General features: G+C 34.2%; 2 protein-coding genes across 3 annotated transcripts; both read right to left on the bottom strand.

Moving 5' to 3' along the window:
* Positions 1–4,372: 4,372 nt before the first annotated feature.
* Positions 4,373–10,794, bottom strand: LOC110880307 (calcium-dependent protein kinase 20). The gene is made up of 7 exons (XM_022128890.2): positions 9,625–10,794; positions 7,773–7,916; positions 7,512–7,664; positions 5,761–5,876; positions 5,485–5,652; positions 5,167–5,391; positions 4,373–4,586 (listed from the first exon to the last, which is right to left on the bottom strand). Exons 1-7 carry the CDS (start codon positions 10,403–10,405, stop codon positions 4,503–4,505), a joined length of 1,671 nt encoding a protein of 556 aa, XP_021984582.1. The 5' UTR covers positions 10,406–10,794; the 3' UTR covers positions 4,373–4,502.
* Positions 10,795–12,065: 1,271 nt separating this feature from the next.
* On the bottom strand, positions 12,066–14,721 carry LOC110880316 (myosin-binding protein 7). Of its 2 annotated transcripts, none has more exons than XM_022128902.2 (4): positions 14,582–14,721; positions 13,030–14,458; positions 12,852–12,895; positions 12,066–12,358 (listed from the first exon to the last, which is right to left on the bottom strand). In XM_022128902.2, exons 2-4 carry the CDS (start codon positions 14,332–14,334, stop codon positions 12,256–12,258), a joined length of 1,452 nt encoding a protein of 483 aa, XP_021984594.1. In that variant the 5' UTR covers positions 14,335–14,458; positions 14,582–14,721; the 3' UTR covers positions 12,066–12,255. The 2 variants fall into 2 exon arrangements, with proteins under 2 accessions (XP_021984594.1, XP_021984603.1); XM_022128911.2 differs by having other exon boundaries at positions 13,030–14,479; positions 14,582–14,712.
* Between the last annotated feature and the right edge of the window lie 447 nt (positions 14,722–15,168).

The raw sequence follows: 15,168 nt of genomic DNA on the forward strand, positions 1-15,168 counted from the left end.
ATCAACATTCCGCCGCAACGCACGGGTTAACGTACAACTCGTTTAAAACAAAAATCACAGCAAAGTTAGTTAAGGAAGTTTAATCTATCATTCTATTGAGTCAAATAGCATCTTACATCAATAATATCGGTCTGGGTCTCCACCAAAAAATAACAATATTATAATTATACCTAATGTTGTAAAACAAGGTCTCGGAGGCCGAATACTCGACAAGTAATCCTTACAAAGTAGGTTGCCGAAGCGATTTTGTTCAACTACACCTAATTGGATATAGCAAGTCAAATCTGGCCGAGTTTGACTTAAAAAACAATAAAAGATAATTCTTATGTCTATCATGTTAAAGTATGAATATCTTTGTTTATCTATATTGATATTCACGTATTTTGTTATAAATATTTGACGTATATATAATTTTCCAAACATTAATTCCTTTATATTTTTACTTTTCGAGTACTCTCCGAGTACTCTCCGTCTAGGCTGATTATTCGCAACTTCCCAGTGCATCTACTAGGGGACGCCTAACAACTTATGCAACCATAATTAGCAACATAATGAAAAAGAAGTCGCCGCAGGAAAAATAATAACATAATAAAAAGGAGTTGTTGAAAAAAAAAACAACATAAAAAAAGCCTGTTGAAGCAAAAAAACGGCTCCTCAAAACAGAAACATAAGGATCATGAAAAAGTAAAAACGGTGGAGACTAGAGAGAACCAAACTTGGGCCTTGAGGGTCATCTCAAGGGAAATATTAAGCATCAATCACATTTTGTTGTTCTAAGATAGCTAAAAAAAACTTTATATCCACTTTAAATATAACTTTTTTCTTTAAAACGGAGGCCCTAAAATTTAGAGGCCCTAAGCGATTGTCTATCTTGTTACTAAGTTAGGGCCGGCTCTGCAAATTTATAAACAATATATAAATAATTTATAGTATTTATGAAATCTAATATTGTAATCAACACACTAAAAACCATAAGTTATAACTTTTACTAGGTTTTTTTCAGTCGCGCGTTGCGGCGAAACGGAGCAAACGATAAGGTAAAAGAAACGTTATTTGAAAATGTAGAACGTTGTTTAGAAAGCCAAACCGTTAGAATCGGTTCAGTTTATCATCGTATCATTTTACGAGCAAATAAATACTTTATTTTTTAATATAAATTCGTTTTTAATAAAACTTATATTAATCGAAGGTAAAAAGTAAGCTCAACTACGTACTTAAGTTTTTATAAAAAAATTAACGAACATAATTTATTAAAGAAATATCAAATTAGTTGATAAAGTAAAGGTAAATTTAAATAAAGAAGAAAATATTATGGAAAACAAAATAAATGATAAAGAAAATATGGTTTTAGAAAAGGAAAAATAAAAATACGTTAAAAACTAAAAGTAAATAGAAAAAAATTAAAATATATTAAAAGTTAAAAATAAATATTAAAAAATATATTAATACAATAAAATATTAAAAAGCTATATATTATTTTAAAATTGAAATTACTATTCATCATTCTTCGAAAACTATATATATATATATATATATATATATATATATATATATATATATATATATAATAGCACTTGTTTATATACTACATTTTCAATGGAAACTAACATATTTTTAAATCATTATATATATGTCTTTTTAACAACGACTGTATACTAACATAGTGGCCAACCAGAAACTGAAAGTGCAAAAGGTTCAAAACACAGCGAAACGACAATCATACAAAGATGTCAAATTCTAACCAATTTTTCCAGTCCAAAACACCCCCCGCGGCTCTACTTTTCACCCAAATAAACGTCTACTCCTTATTAAGCTCCAAGATCTTCTGCGCCGGTATCATGTTTCCATCGAATTCCTTTTCATTTCGGGCGACCAAAGTCTCCATAAGCATCCAAAATCACCATTTGAGCCAATTTTTTTCCATCTTTTTGAGCTAACCTGAGCATACACATGTTCCAGCAAGCTGTTAACTGAAGTGTCGTCATATGTTGTCGGGATTTTCAGCCACCTAAAAACATTCCACCAAACGCTTCTTGCCCAAAGGCAATTGACGAAAATGTGGTCAATTGATTCTTCGGCGACACCGCATCTACTGCATAGAGTATTCGAAATCGACATGCCCCTAGCAACTAGAGCCAACTTCAAAGAGACCTTCACTAAATCTGCTCTCACCCATTAGTTCACTTTTTTCGGCGCCCAGGAGTTCCAGCGAAACATGCCCCAATTTGAACCTTCCCCAAATCTGCTTTCCAAACCAAATACTTACGTATAACACATAACAACAATGTTCTCATTTCACGGAAAAGTTTTAACACATAACTAAGTGTTCTCATTTTGTTGGTGATAGACTCACGTCCTCAATAAAACCTTTGATATGTTATATATTGTATTTTTCTCTTTAAGTTAATTTGAGCATATAATCTAAATATTAATAAAAGACTACAAATAATGCCACATGGCATTCTCTCCTTCAACCACATAAATTTATATATATTTATTTAATTAAAATATTTCTTTTAATACTAATAACTAATTTATATATAAATATCACTTATCTTTATCTTTATCCTTATCTTTATTTTAATATTAATAAATCCAATTAATAATATTATAAATATCTAAATCTAATATCTAATAAATTATTAATATCCTTTGTTTTAGACCCTTTGTTTTTTACTTATTAAGAATATTACCCAAAACTTTTATACTTTTGCAATTTAGACCCTTTGTGTTTTTACTTATTAATCTAAAGTTTTTCATCTTTTCCAATTTAACCCCAACTCTTTTTAATTTTCAATTTTTTTCCACCATACTTTTCATCATTCCCAAGCTTTTCGTTTCGTTCTAAATTTTGTGAGTTAACGCACCGCAACGTGCGTGTGGGGTTCAACATCTTTCGTATATTTTTCCCATTTGGCCTGTCAAAACACATCTATTTTTCTCCGTTTGACACGTTCGTCGCAACGCACGGGTCCTGGATTAACTTAGTTACTTTTTCTATGTTTTATGTTTCAATTTAATTTCTCTACAACGAGCGTGCGTAATTCAAAGATTTTATGTCTGCTTTTCGCTCGGCTTTATTTTTTTCCGTTTTTATTTATTTTGTTTTTACGAGTTTTCCGGTGTTGGTGATCGCTGATAATGGTATAGCATTGATACTACTTGACACAGTTTTACGACAACCGCTGCGACGCAGGGGCTTAATACTAGTTATACATTATTATTTTAACATTAGCTATCCGGACATATACAACATATTTAATTTCATTTATACTTTGTTAAAAAAAATCTGTAATCGTTTACTTTTAAATAGTTTTCTTATTAATTAGAGTATTAGACCAACAGTTAATTTGAGCATAAAATTATACATTTAAATACAGACCAATGTATAATGTTAGAAGACACGGGTTATTTTTCATAAACTGATTATTATTGCAAATTCATGTTAATAGAAAAAATGTCAATAATATAAAAAAAATGATAGTGACATGAACTCAGTATCAAATCTTTTATCACGATCATCTAAATACAGTTTAATACAATTATTTAATTCAAGATTATCAAATAACACGTATGATTTGATGGGGCATAAATGCAAGATGTTGAGATCAAACACATCAACATCCTCTTTTTTTTTTTTAACGGTAAATTTGGATCAGTGACGGACCATTGGAGTATCATCGTGCCACCAGCAGAACCACCCGATCATATCCATCTCCAGTAGGCAATAATGCCTATACGCTAATTCAGGAGGAAACCCAATAAATCTGGAAAAAACCCCCCTTTGTGAGAATCGAACCCATGACCTAATGGTCATAAGCCTTATCCCACCACCAAGATACCACTAGGCTATAATGCCATAGGTATCAATATCCTCTTTTAGTTATAGCTATATGAATATGAAAAATATAAAAAAAAAAAAATACATGTTTTATATAAAATTCACATGTTGTTTGATATTTTGAAAAACTTAAAATCGAAACCTTTGTTATTTATTAGAGAAATTTAAGATTAGAACAAGGACATAATTTGCTCTTTTTGTTTGCTCCATATCTTCAATTATTTTGTAAAAAAGATAACATGCATAATTGCATATCATGTGATCAATTGAATACTTTTCAAGTGACCAAAAGAATGCAAACACATAGATAAATATATATGCATAGCAAATGCAGCTCATACAAGTGTGTGTTCCAACTGTTACGATACGTGGTAGCGATTATAATACGTTTTGTTCTGATAAACGTGTTTTTCAAACGCAATATTCACATAAAGTGAAGACATCTATTATCTATATCGATTATCGAAAACCAAAAGAGCACATCTGGTTATCTGCCACTTAAATGCATATTTGGCCAAAGTTATACACATGTTTGAAGACTCAAAAGGATTACCTGACAGTTGATCAAAACTGCGGACTTGCTATTAAAAGAATATTTAAATAAATTCGAAAAACCAATTAAAAGAGAAAAAAAAAATATGAATAATCAAGATTTACTATTCTATCTTAACTTTACGCTTATGTTCCTTCCATACTCACTATCTTGCATCATGGCCACAAATTCACCGTAATCTATCCGCCCGTCCTGAAACCATAGAAAGAAACAAGCTTGTAAGAGAAATGGGTTGACTCGGGGTATACTTTACCTCTTATCGGTCAAATAGGTAAACTTTAAAAACCTGGGTGATAACAAAACGGGTTGACCCGAAATCAATTTATTTATTGATGTTTTGTAAAATTCAAGAATAATAAGAAAAATTTTGTATTTGGTCCCTTGCTTTTCAAAAGTACACGGATGGTCCCTGTGGTTTGCACTTTGTAACGCATTTAGTCCCCAGCTAACACATCTAAAGGTTTCAACAAGTCCAAGTTAGAGAATAGATGCTTTACAAAGTGCAAACCACAGGGACCATCCATGTACAATTGGAAAAATCTGGGGACTCAATGTGTTACAAAGTGCAAACCACAGGGACCATCCGTGTACTTTTGGAAACCTAGGGACCAAATCCAAAAGTTTGGTAAACCACAGGGACCATCCGTGTATTTTGCTCTTAATGTTTTGTAAAATTCACGAATAATAAGGAAAAAGATGTTTACGGGTCAACCCAACCCAACTAGTCTTGGCCCGATTTAAAAATTATTCGATTAAAGAGTGAAAGATGTACATTGTCTGTATCGATGTCACTCATAAGTTCCTCAAGCTGTATATCGCCCAAACCGAATTTGTCAAACGCCAATTGGAGTTCATCTGCCGTGATGTACCCACTGCCGTCTTTATCAAAATATGAAAAGGCAGCATACATATGATCTTCTTGATTAATTTTATTTACGTGAAGCATTGCTGCAACAAATTCTCCGTAATCTATCGTACCACTGTTGTCAATGTCTGCCTGAAATGTTAGAAAAAATACGTGTGATCAAGAAGATAAAAGAGATCGAATTAATGTACGGTTAGTACACGAGTTTGCATAACAAAAATTTACCGCTTCCATTAGGTGAGAAATTTCTGAATCTTTTAAATCGGCGCCAACTTTCTCTAACCCTTTTTTTAGTTCTTCTAATGTGATTTGACCGCTGCCATCAGCATCTATCATTTTAAACATATTTTTAAGTCCTGCAATTTCCTCTTCGGACAGATTCTCGGCAATAACCTGAAATCAGACAAGGTGTTCACTGTTTAATAGTATTATGAAAAAATCAATAATTTAGACGAATATTAATATTATGGTTAAAAATAACATGAGAAAAAAAAAGCGCACTCTGATTGCTATCTTCTTGATTTTATTCATGGCGGAAAATTGTTTCAAACGAGATAGAACAGCGGAATCAAGAGGCTTATCTGGAGCCACACCATCGGCTTGAACCCAAGGGTGACCTACAATGATGGTAACAAAAAAATATTAAACCTGATATTAAAAAAAAAAGAATACTTTCCTCCTACGGTAAAATTAAATATTTGCTAAAAAGGAAATGAGTCAATTATGTCGCTCAAAGCGTTATATGCTTAGAACCTCCTAAATCGTTTTATTAACAGAGATTGAACTTTTGCGTTAATAAAGACGGTTTCTGTAATCATATTTAATACATTAATTATTTGTAACACACAAAAAAGGTACTGAAAGGTCAAACCAACTTGACTAGTCAACATTTCCGGTTTGGCTGGCTTTATAAAATATTACACACGAACTATTTTGACTGAGTTCAACTTTCAAACTTGAAAAGTGCCAGTAGATAGAACTATTCTAGACTATGTAGTTAATATCTCGAAATATCACTGATATATCAATGATATATCGGTTATCGGTCCCCTGCCGAGATATCGGTGCAAAATATCGGTCAGAATATCGGTACCGATAATATCGACGATATTGTCCGATATTTGACTGATATATCACCGATTTTCCCGATATCAGTACCTTTCTTCCTAGTTCTACAATTCTTTTTTCTTCTTATTGCTGCAGTTGTTAGTTGTTACTATTAAAATGTCAATGTTTTAAGTCTTAGTCAATTCCTACTTGCTACAGTTGTTAGTGTTTTGAGAGTTGCAAAAGGTTAATTTGTTAATGATAGAAGAGTATACGATATACTAAATTGTTAGTGTTAAATTTTGCTATATATATAAATTTAGCATGATTTAAAATTACCGATATTCCACCGCGATAACCAATATCTCAAATATCAGTCCTTGACCGATATCCATATCCGATATTTTACCGCATTAACTACTTAGATTCTAGATTCAGGGGTCTTAGTTATATCATCCTAAGAGTTTCGTATTCGGATTGGGATTGATACGTGTTTATTCCAGTTATGTACCTATGCATCTTAATTTCAGTTATGACGAAATGAATTTGTATGTAATTCTTCTTTACACAAGTTCCCAAAGCCTGACATATTCATAATCAGTCTATACATGAACATTTGTCAATTTATTTTTCATAAAGGAAATTCACACAACTAGTTATGTATTATTATCATGAAAAGCTTATATCAGGTCGCCTACAATAACAATAATAACAACAACAAATAACAATAGTAATCATTACTAATAGTAGTAATCATATATGGTGATATAGATTAAGGCCTACACTATTCACACCCTAAATATCTTATTCACACACCCAATCCTGTATACGACTCGTATAGGTTTATATGGGTCGTATAATAGTAAGAGAATGTCTGAGTGCTTGGTTGTGCAAGTATACGACCACTATACATGTATACGAGCCTTATATACAACACATAAACCTATATGCGCGCCTTATATACGACCAGTATACATGTATACGAGCCTTATATACGATCCACGAACATATATACAAGCCTTATATATGACCAATATATAAGTATACGAGTCGCATACTTACATAACCAAACATTCTCTTACTAGTATACGGCCAACATACAACATGTATACGAGCCGGTTACTTGTATACGACCCGTGTATAGGGTGTCAAGATATAGATTATTAATATTACTATTTAGTATCAAAAAGGGGATTAATACTCACGAAGAACTTCGGGCGCTGTCAGCCTCCTTTTGGGATCTCTTACAAGCATTTTTCTTACCAAATCTTTCGCACTTTCCGATATGCTGGGCCACGGTTCTGATGCAAAGTCGAGATTACCTTTCAAAACCTGCTCAAATATTCCATGCTCCGTTTCTGACTCGGGTCACAATTCAATAACAAAAAAGTAAATGAAACCTTAGGATCGTATCGTCACAAAAAAAAACTACAAAAACAACAAAGCAGATAATTTAGAATTCCCACCATCCCAGAACGGTGGGACCCCACAGAGCAAAATATAAATTATTACACCAGCACTCCATATATCACATTCTTGGCTATAGAATTTCCTCAAGACCTCTGGGGCAACGTAATAAGGGCTCCCGACCATATCGGTGAACATCTCACCTGTAATAAGCACGCTAAATATCACTGATTTACATACATTAAAATCGAAAGATTTACGTATTAGAGGAAAGATCTGAACCACTAAGTATCAGACTAAGTAGGCCTGTAAATGAACTGAACGAACACGAACAGAGGCATGTTCGTGTCCATTCATTTAACTTTAACCGAACACGAACATATAATCGAACACATTTTTTTGTTTTTGTTCGTTTATTAAGAAAATGAGTATGTTCGTGTTCGTTTATATTCGTTCATTTAAAACCTAAACGAACAGTTCACGAACGTAAAGGAACATAAAAATACAAACTTAAACAAACATAAATTAACAAACAATAAACAACACAGTTGAACATAAACGAACGATCATGAACAGAAATGAACGAACAAAACGTGTTTTCATGTTCCTTCATTTAATTAAATGAACAAAAAATTATGTTCATGTTCGTTCGTTTATAAATAAACGAACATACATGAACTTCCAACCGAACAAGTTCACAAACAGTTCATGAACGTTCAGTTCGTTTACAGGCCAAAGACTAAGCATTACACAGTTAGGCTTTATTATATTAGTTTTCAAAAAAGTTAATTCCACCTTCAAACTATCTACTTATATGCTAAGTATCCCATTCTTATAATAACTAATCTACACATATTACTACCAACCTTATGTAGAGTTTTTCTCTATTCTAGGGCATTTGTTAATTGTTACAATCATCTATACTCAACATGGGCATGTGTTGCAATCATCTATAATCAACATTGTTATATCATATTCACATGTTCTTTAAAAGTATTCAAATCATTCTTATATCATTTCACATGCCACCTTCAAACTAGTTAGAGTAAAGTATACGAATGGACGAATGGTCCCTGTGGTTAACCGAAATTTTAGATTTAGTCCCTAGCTTTCTAAAAGTACACAGATGGTCCCTGTGGTTTGTACTTTGTAAAGCATTTAGTCTCCAACTTTTGCCAAAAGTACATGGATGGTCCCTGTGGTTTGTACTTTGTAACGCATGTAATCTCCAACTTTTGCCAAAAGTACATGGATGGTCCCTGTGATTTGTACTTTCTAACGCATTTAGTCTCCAACTCTTGCCAAAAATACACTGATGGTCCCTGTGGTTTGAACTTTCTAACGCATTTTGTCACTACAAGTTGGGGACTAAATGCGTTAAAAGTGCAAACCACAAGGACCATCCGTGCATCTTTGGCAAAAGTTGAGGACTAAATTCGTTATAAAGTGCAAACCATAAGGACCATCCTTTTACTTTTAGAAAGCTACGGGCTAAATCCAAAAATTTGGTTAACCACAGGGTCCATCTGTGTAGTTTACTCAACTAGTTACTTTTCTTATATGCTAATTATCTCATTCTTATCATAACTAGTCTACACATACTATTACCAACCATATGTAAAGTTCTTCTCTTTTCTAGGGCATTTGTTACAATCATCTATAATCAACATTGCTATATCATTTCACATGTTCTTTGAAGGTATTCAAATCATTCTTAAATCATTTCACATATCCACCTTCAAACTAGCTACTCATATGCTAATTATCTCTTTCTTACCATAACTAATCTAAACATATTATTACCAACCATAAGTAGAGTTCTATTTCTACAGCATTCGTTACCATCATCTATAATCACCATCGTTATATCATTCAAATAATTTAACCAACCACAAACAGTTATAATCATACCCGGTTTAAAGAACATAGAAAGCCCAAAATCAATCGTTTTAAGTGGAGCTTCTTCCTGCTCATCAGTAAACAAAAAATTCTCCGGCTTCAAATCTCTATGCATAACCCCTAACGAGTGACACGCTTCAACAACCCCAACTATAATCCTCGCCAGCTCAGCAGCCTTCTTCTCCGTATAATGCCCGCGTTGTATAATCCTATCAAACAACTCCCCACCCGCACAAAGCTCCATAACAACATGAACCGCAACCGCATCCTCATACGCCCCCACAATCGATATCACATTCGGATGCCCCGCTAAATGATGCATTATCTGTATCTCCCTCCTCACATCCTCCACATCATCCTTGGTCGTTAACTTCCGTTTCGCTATCGATTTACACGCAAACTCCTTCCCAGTCTCCTTCTCAGTACACAAAAAAGTTGTACCAAATTGCCCCTGACCTAATTTCTTCCCCACACTATACACATCCTTCAAATTCTCTGTTTTCCTCTGTAACACCGAATCCTTCAGCCCCATACTCTGCACTCGTTTAAAATTGCTGGGGTTCGGGTGCGGTTTCGGATGCGGTTTCTCGTCATGTGAAGCAGAAGCAGTTTGTGGATCGGATGATCTAGGAATTGTTTCATCCGGTTTATGATCATCAACATTGTGTTTGTTCTTACCTTTGGTGGATTCATCGTCGTGTTCCGGTGGGCGTTTGGTCCATACGGCCGCGGTAACCGACTGTATGAAGCCGTTATTACGGCTCGTATTGGGAGTAGAGCTCTTGTTTCCCATTCAGAATTTGCACCGGATCCGAAACGCTAATCCTCTCGGATTTGAACGTCCAGATCGCATTTGTGTGATCCGAAACCCTTGAACACGATTATTGTTATTATTATGTTTACGGTTTCGAATTGTGAGATTGTTGTGGGACAAATTGGCGGTTACATGTGTGATTGTGATTGAGATTGAAATTTTGATGTTTAGGTGTGAAATTGATGAAATGTGTAGAGTAATTGATGAAATTTGGATGTGAAATGGAAAATATTAGCGATTAGAAACCCTAATTCCTTGAGGATGATGGAAATTAGGGGAATTGTGAAATGAGAGAATTGGAAAACAGGGGGAGAAAATGGTGGGAAAGGTTAGGAACACGGACGAGTTAACTCACTGAATCAGGGAAAATTTTCCAAAATAATAATATCTCAGTATCATTTCAATTTTATTGGATGTTCCCAAGGGAGATGAGTATGTTATTTTACTAATAATTTCGTAAAAATAATATTAAAAGCGAAAGACGGGTAATCATGCATCATGTAGTGGCGTTACTAATCGGTCTTTGTTGAGTTTTATGTGCCTTATGTCTAACTGTCTAAGGCTTGATGCAAAACTACTATTAAGCTGGGTGTCTCACTAGAAGCAATCTCTCTATTTCTACGGAGTAGAGGTAAGACAGTCTACACCTTACTCTCCTTAGACCCTATCTTAGTTTTGTTATCAATGAGATTTAGTGAGTATGAGTATGATGAATAATATCTATAAATCAATTTTAATTTTAACTACAAAATTATAAGAAGCTATGAATTGTTGTACAGTTTTTCTTCAACTATAGTGAAGGTTTTGTAATCTTTTACCTGCTGCTCTGTTACTTTAAAAGGTGTATCACGTATTCACGTGTTCGTTTAGTTGAAAGTCGTCATGTGTAATCATAAAGCCTTTTTTGTGGGCGTTATGCGACACGTGTCATGTCACGTCACACATAGGCTTTATGGGGCGTTATATCACTAGAGCCCGTAGTCATAAAGTCCTTACCTCATCATTACTCAATTAATTAATAACCCCTTCAATTATACATACATCTGTATGTATGTATGTATATATATGTATGCGAGTGGGGGGAAAATGTTTGCAAATCCTTCACGCCGTTATGGACATGGCGCTGACATCAAGATTTGGCCTCATAGCGCCGCCTGTGGTGTGGCGGGCGCTATGGGGCGCTATGGGGCACTATAGCCAAAAAAACCCCACATGGCGCCCCACTACACTCGACGTAAGTGTGTTAAGTGTGATATCTAAGATGATTATGTGATATTTTATGTGATTATCTCTTATTTTATTTATCAAGTACTATGTACAATGCATTATACGGTTATCGGAGATTTTTATTTTAATATGGTTATATGTATTGATTGTGTCTTTTTTTAAAACACAACACAAATTATCATGTGTTTAACGTAAAATCTTTTTAAAAGAGTTGTGTTTAATAATCTTACACCTAAATTTTATTTGATTTTGTTACTTCATTTTCTATTAACTATCTAGATATATTTTTTATGTTAAACGTCATTCTTATATTGTATTGTATTTAGTATAACTAAATATATGACAAATAGTTTGAATGAAACATATGGAGTATATTACAGAAAGAATGAATCACTTATTAAAACAACAATTCTTGAAGAAGAAGAAGAAATTAATGGTATACAAAGAGGACTATTTCACAGAGAAAATATGTACACAACACTTCACTAATCAGACACCTAATGGTGCAATCAAAACAGATCCCAGAAATACATATGAATATTATTAATTTGAAACAGATAAAAACATATATATATGCTCAAGGGTAGTTTTGAGATTGATTATTACACTTGTGTACTTGAAAGGCACCTCCATTGCCCCCTCTGATGTCCCTCGTCAAGAAGCATTAGCACGCCTGGACTGTTGGACATTGCGCTAAACATGTGCCTGAAAAAACCGAAAAAATAGAAAGGTTATGTTTTTAATTCGAGTAGAAGTTTCTTTACTTCTAAGCAGTTAATGCGGTACAAAAAAATCAGATATCGGTCAAGGACCGATATTTGAGATATTGGTAATCGCGGTGGGATATCGGTAATTTTACTATCATGCAGAGTTTAGATATATATATATCAATTTAACACTAACAATTCCGTATACTCTCCGACCATTAACAAATTAACCTTCTGCAACTTGCAAAACACTAACAACTGTAGCAAGTAGGAACTGACTAAGACTTATCACACTATCAGGTAGTTCTGATATCGGGAAAATCGGTGATATATCTGTCAAATATCGGTAAATATCTCCAATAGTATTGGTACCGATATTCTGACTGATATTTTCCACCGATATATCACTAACATATCGCAATATTAACTGCATAGAATCCAAACTAAACGTAAAACTAATGTAAATTACAAGAATGATTAACTATACTTACTTGTTTCTTTGTGCTCTCCTCAAGTAACCAAATGAAGTGATCCACTGTCAAAGAGTAAAATGGCGAAGATAATCGTCAATGTTTTAACAATAAAACAAAACAAAACAAACTAACCACTATCCATAACAAATCTCAAATTTCATATGCAATCAGATTGAAATTTTAAATGAAGACTTACCTTAAACACAGCAAAGAAAGACAAACCCGCACCATTATCGGGTTTCTTCACATAAATCTTGCCAGGTGGCGACATATCTTTGCATAAATGTTGGGCTATCTCCTTCAACAATACCAATTGTGCCTTATCGGTTCTCATTGCGATAAGCGTTTGTCTCATGGACTCCCTATCTGCCTCTAGTGCATGAAGCCTCGCGTATAGTTTCTTGACTTCCGGATCTTCAATCTCATCATGGAAAGTTGACCCTTCAGGACTACTCATAAAACTATCATCGTAAGTACCAATATTACCCTTTTGATCATCATTCACGTTGTGTACAGAGTCGATAGTATAAATCCTATCACTCGTTTCATCCCTAGATTCCGATACGGTTTCATTCACAACCCGAGAAGAATCCGGTACCAAATCTTCTTTAACCATATCGGAAAACGGGTCAGCACTTTCACTAGATAAACGCTTCGAGTGTTTCTTCATCAGAGAATAACCAACTATAACCTTTTCGAGAACAGGTTGACTTTGACTTTGACTTTGACCAGGACTTCTTTCCAGTTGATTAATTCTTTCTTCTATATCCTTTAACGAATGTGGCGTTTCACTGAACGCATACTTTTCTACATCAACCGTTTCATTCTCGTGATCTGGGTACTCACGATTTCCATTCGAATTATTGCATTTCAAACGAGGGTAATCATACGACGCGAAATCAAACCCAAACCGGCTTTCTAAATTCGTCGCAACGCTGTTTTCACGCGTCAAGAACTGATTCTCACCATCCGCTTCTGCTTCCATGAGCCCAAAACTAATCATTCTATGCTTATACTCCTGCACTTCACACGTCAACGACTGAATCGACTGCTCACGTCGATACAACAACTCCTCCAACGCCATCAACTCTTGCTGATCATGAGCCATTTTCTCTTCCGAAAACCGCTTAAACTGCCGCGCTTCCATTTCAATCTCCGCCTTTTCACGCTGCAACTTCAATATCATCGACATCGCTTCATTCGCAGCCGACGCTGACGCATACCGTTCCTCCTCCAAATCCGATATCAAATCCTCGATCGTCCGTTGTTGATTCGTAACCATCTCACGTAACACGTTACACTCGTTTTCGATATCTACACGCGCTACAGAAGGTATTACAAACCCGGGTATAACAAACTTATCACCATCTTCTTGTTCTAACTCGTCTAGTTTCCGTTTAACCGATCGTAACCATGCTGTTGAGTAACCGCTAGATCTTGGATCACAATAACTACATCCACAATCACAACATTTGACCACACTAGTACTTTCTGAATCCATATTTTGACCAAACTTGCGTATAATAAAATCTATTAAACCACCAACAAATACCTAAATAATATTATTATTATCCCAACCTTTCCACTCTCATCTTAATTCCTCAACAAATCATCAATATGTGGCCCTGAAAAAACCGGTTTTTTAACTGATTAACCGTCATAAATTGGGATTAGGAACTTATAATTACAAATTTAAGGAAATGTGTGGTGAAATTAATGGAAAAAACAAGATAAAGTGGTGAAATTACCGTGAAAACAAGGGGATGTTAGCTGATGATAATAAAGAGGGGATTGCTGTTCAAAGGGAGGGAAAAGAGGAAATTTTGGGGGGTAAAGGGATAAAATTGAAACCCTAGATTTGTATTTCTGCTATTAAATATTTATAAATTCGTGTTTCTCGCCAAACAAAGAAGACATAAGTTATATAATTTTTTATTGTTTTGAAAAAATATATTTTATTTATGTCACCTGTTTGTAAAGAAGACATAAGTTTAATAATTTCTATTGTTTTGAAAAATAAATTTTATTTTTGTCACATGTTTATTTTTGTGTTGTTTGTTTTGGAGCCGAGGTTTTCTATAACCAGTTTTGCTTATCACTTCTCATTTTTTTTTTCACCATTTTAGAAAAATAACCACCAACTAACTTTTTCTTTTCTCCTTTTCAAGACAACAATACTCATTTTCAACATATTACCCGAATATCATTTTAGACCATCCGTAATGGGCGTGCTTTTTTCAAAAAAAGCCCCCAATAACGCCCAATATTGCCGAACAACCGCCCCCTGGGCGTGTTTGGGCATGTTTGATAAATTTTTTTGGTTTGGCGTGTTTTA

This window comes from Helianthus annuus, chromosome 1 (genome assembly GCF_002127325.2).
Source record: "Helianthus annuus cultivar XRQ/B chromosome 1, HanXRQr2.0-SUNRISE, whole genome shotgun sequence".
Taxonomy (NCBI): Eukaryota; Viridiplantae; Streptophyta; class Magnoliopsida; order Asterales; family Asteraceae; genus Helianthus; species Helianthus annuus.

Coding starts and splice junctions, on each gene's coding strand:
- LOC110880307 (XM_022128890.2), bottom strand. CDS start 10,405: ATGGGAAACAAGAGCTCTACTCCCAATACGAGCCGTAATAACGGCTTC. Junction 7,665..7,772: donor GGTCCCACCGTTCTGGGATG/GTGGGAATTCTA, acceptor GACCCGAGTCAG/AAACGGAGCATGGAATATTT. Junction 5,653..5,760: donor TCAAGAAGATAGCAATCAGA/GTGCGCTTTTTT, acceptor GTCTGATTTCAG/GTTATTGCCGAGAATCTGTC.
- LOC110880316 (XM_022128902.2), bottom strand. CDS start 14,334: ATGGATTCAGAAAGTACTAGTGTGGTCAAATGTTGTGATTGTGGATGT. Junction 12,896..13,029: donor CTTTCTTTGCTGTGTTTAAG/GTAAGTCTTCAT, acceptor ACTCTTTGACAG/TGGATCACTTCATTTGGTTA. Junction 12,359..12,851: donor AGGAGAGCACAAAGAAACAA/GTAAGTATAGTT, acceptor CGGTTTTTTCAG/GCACATGTTTAGCGCAATGT.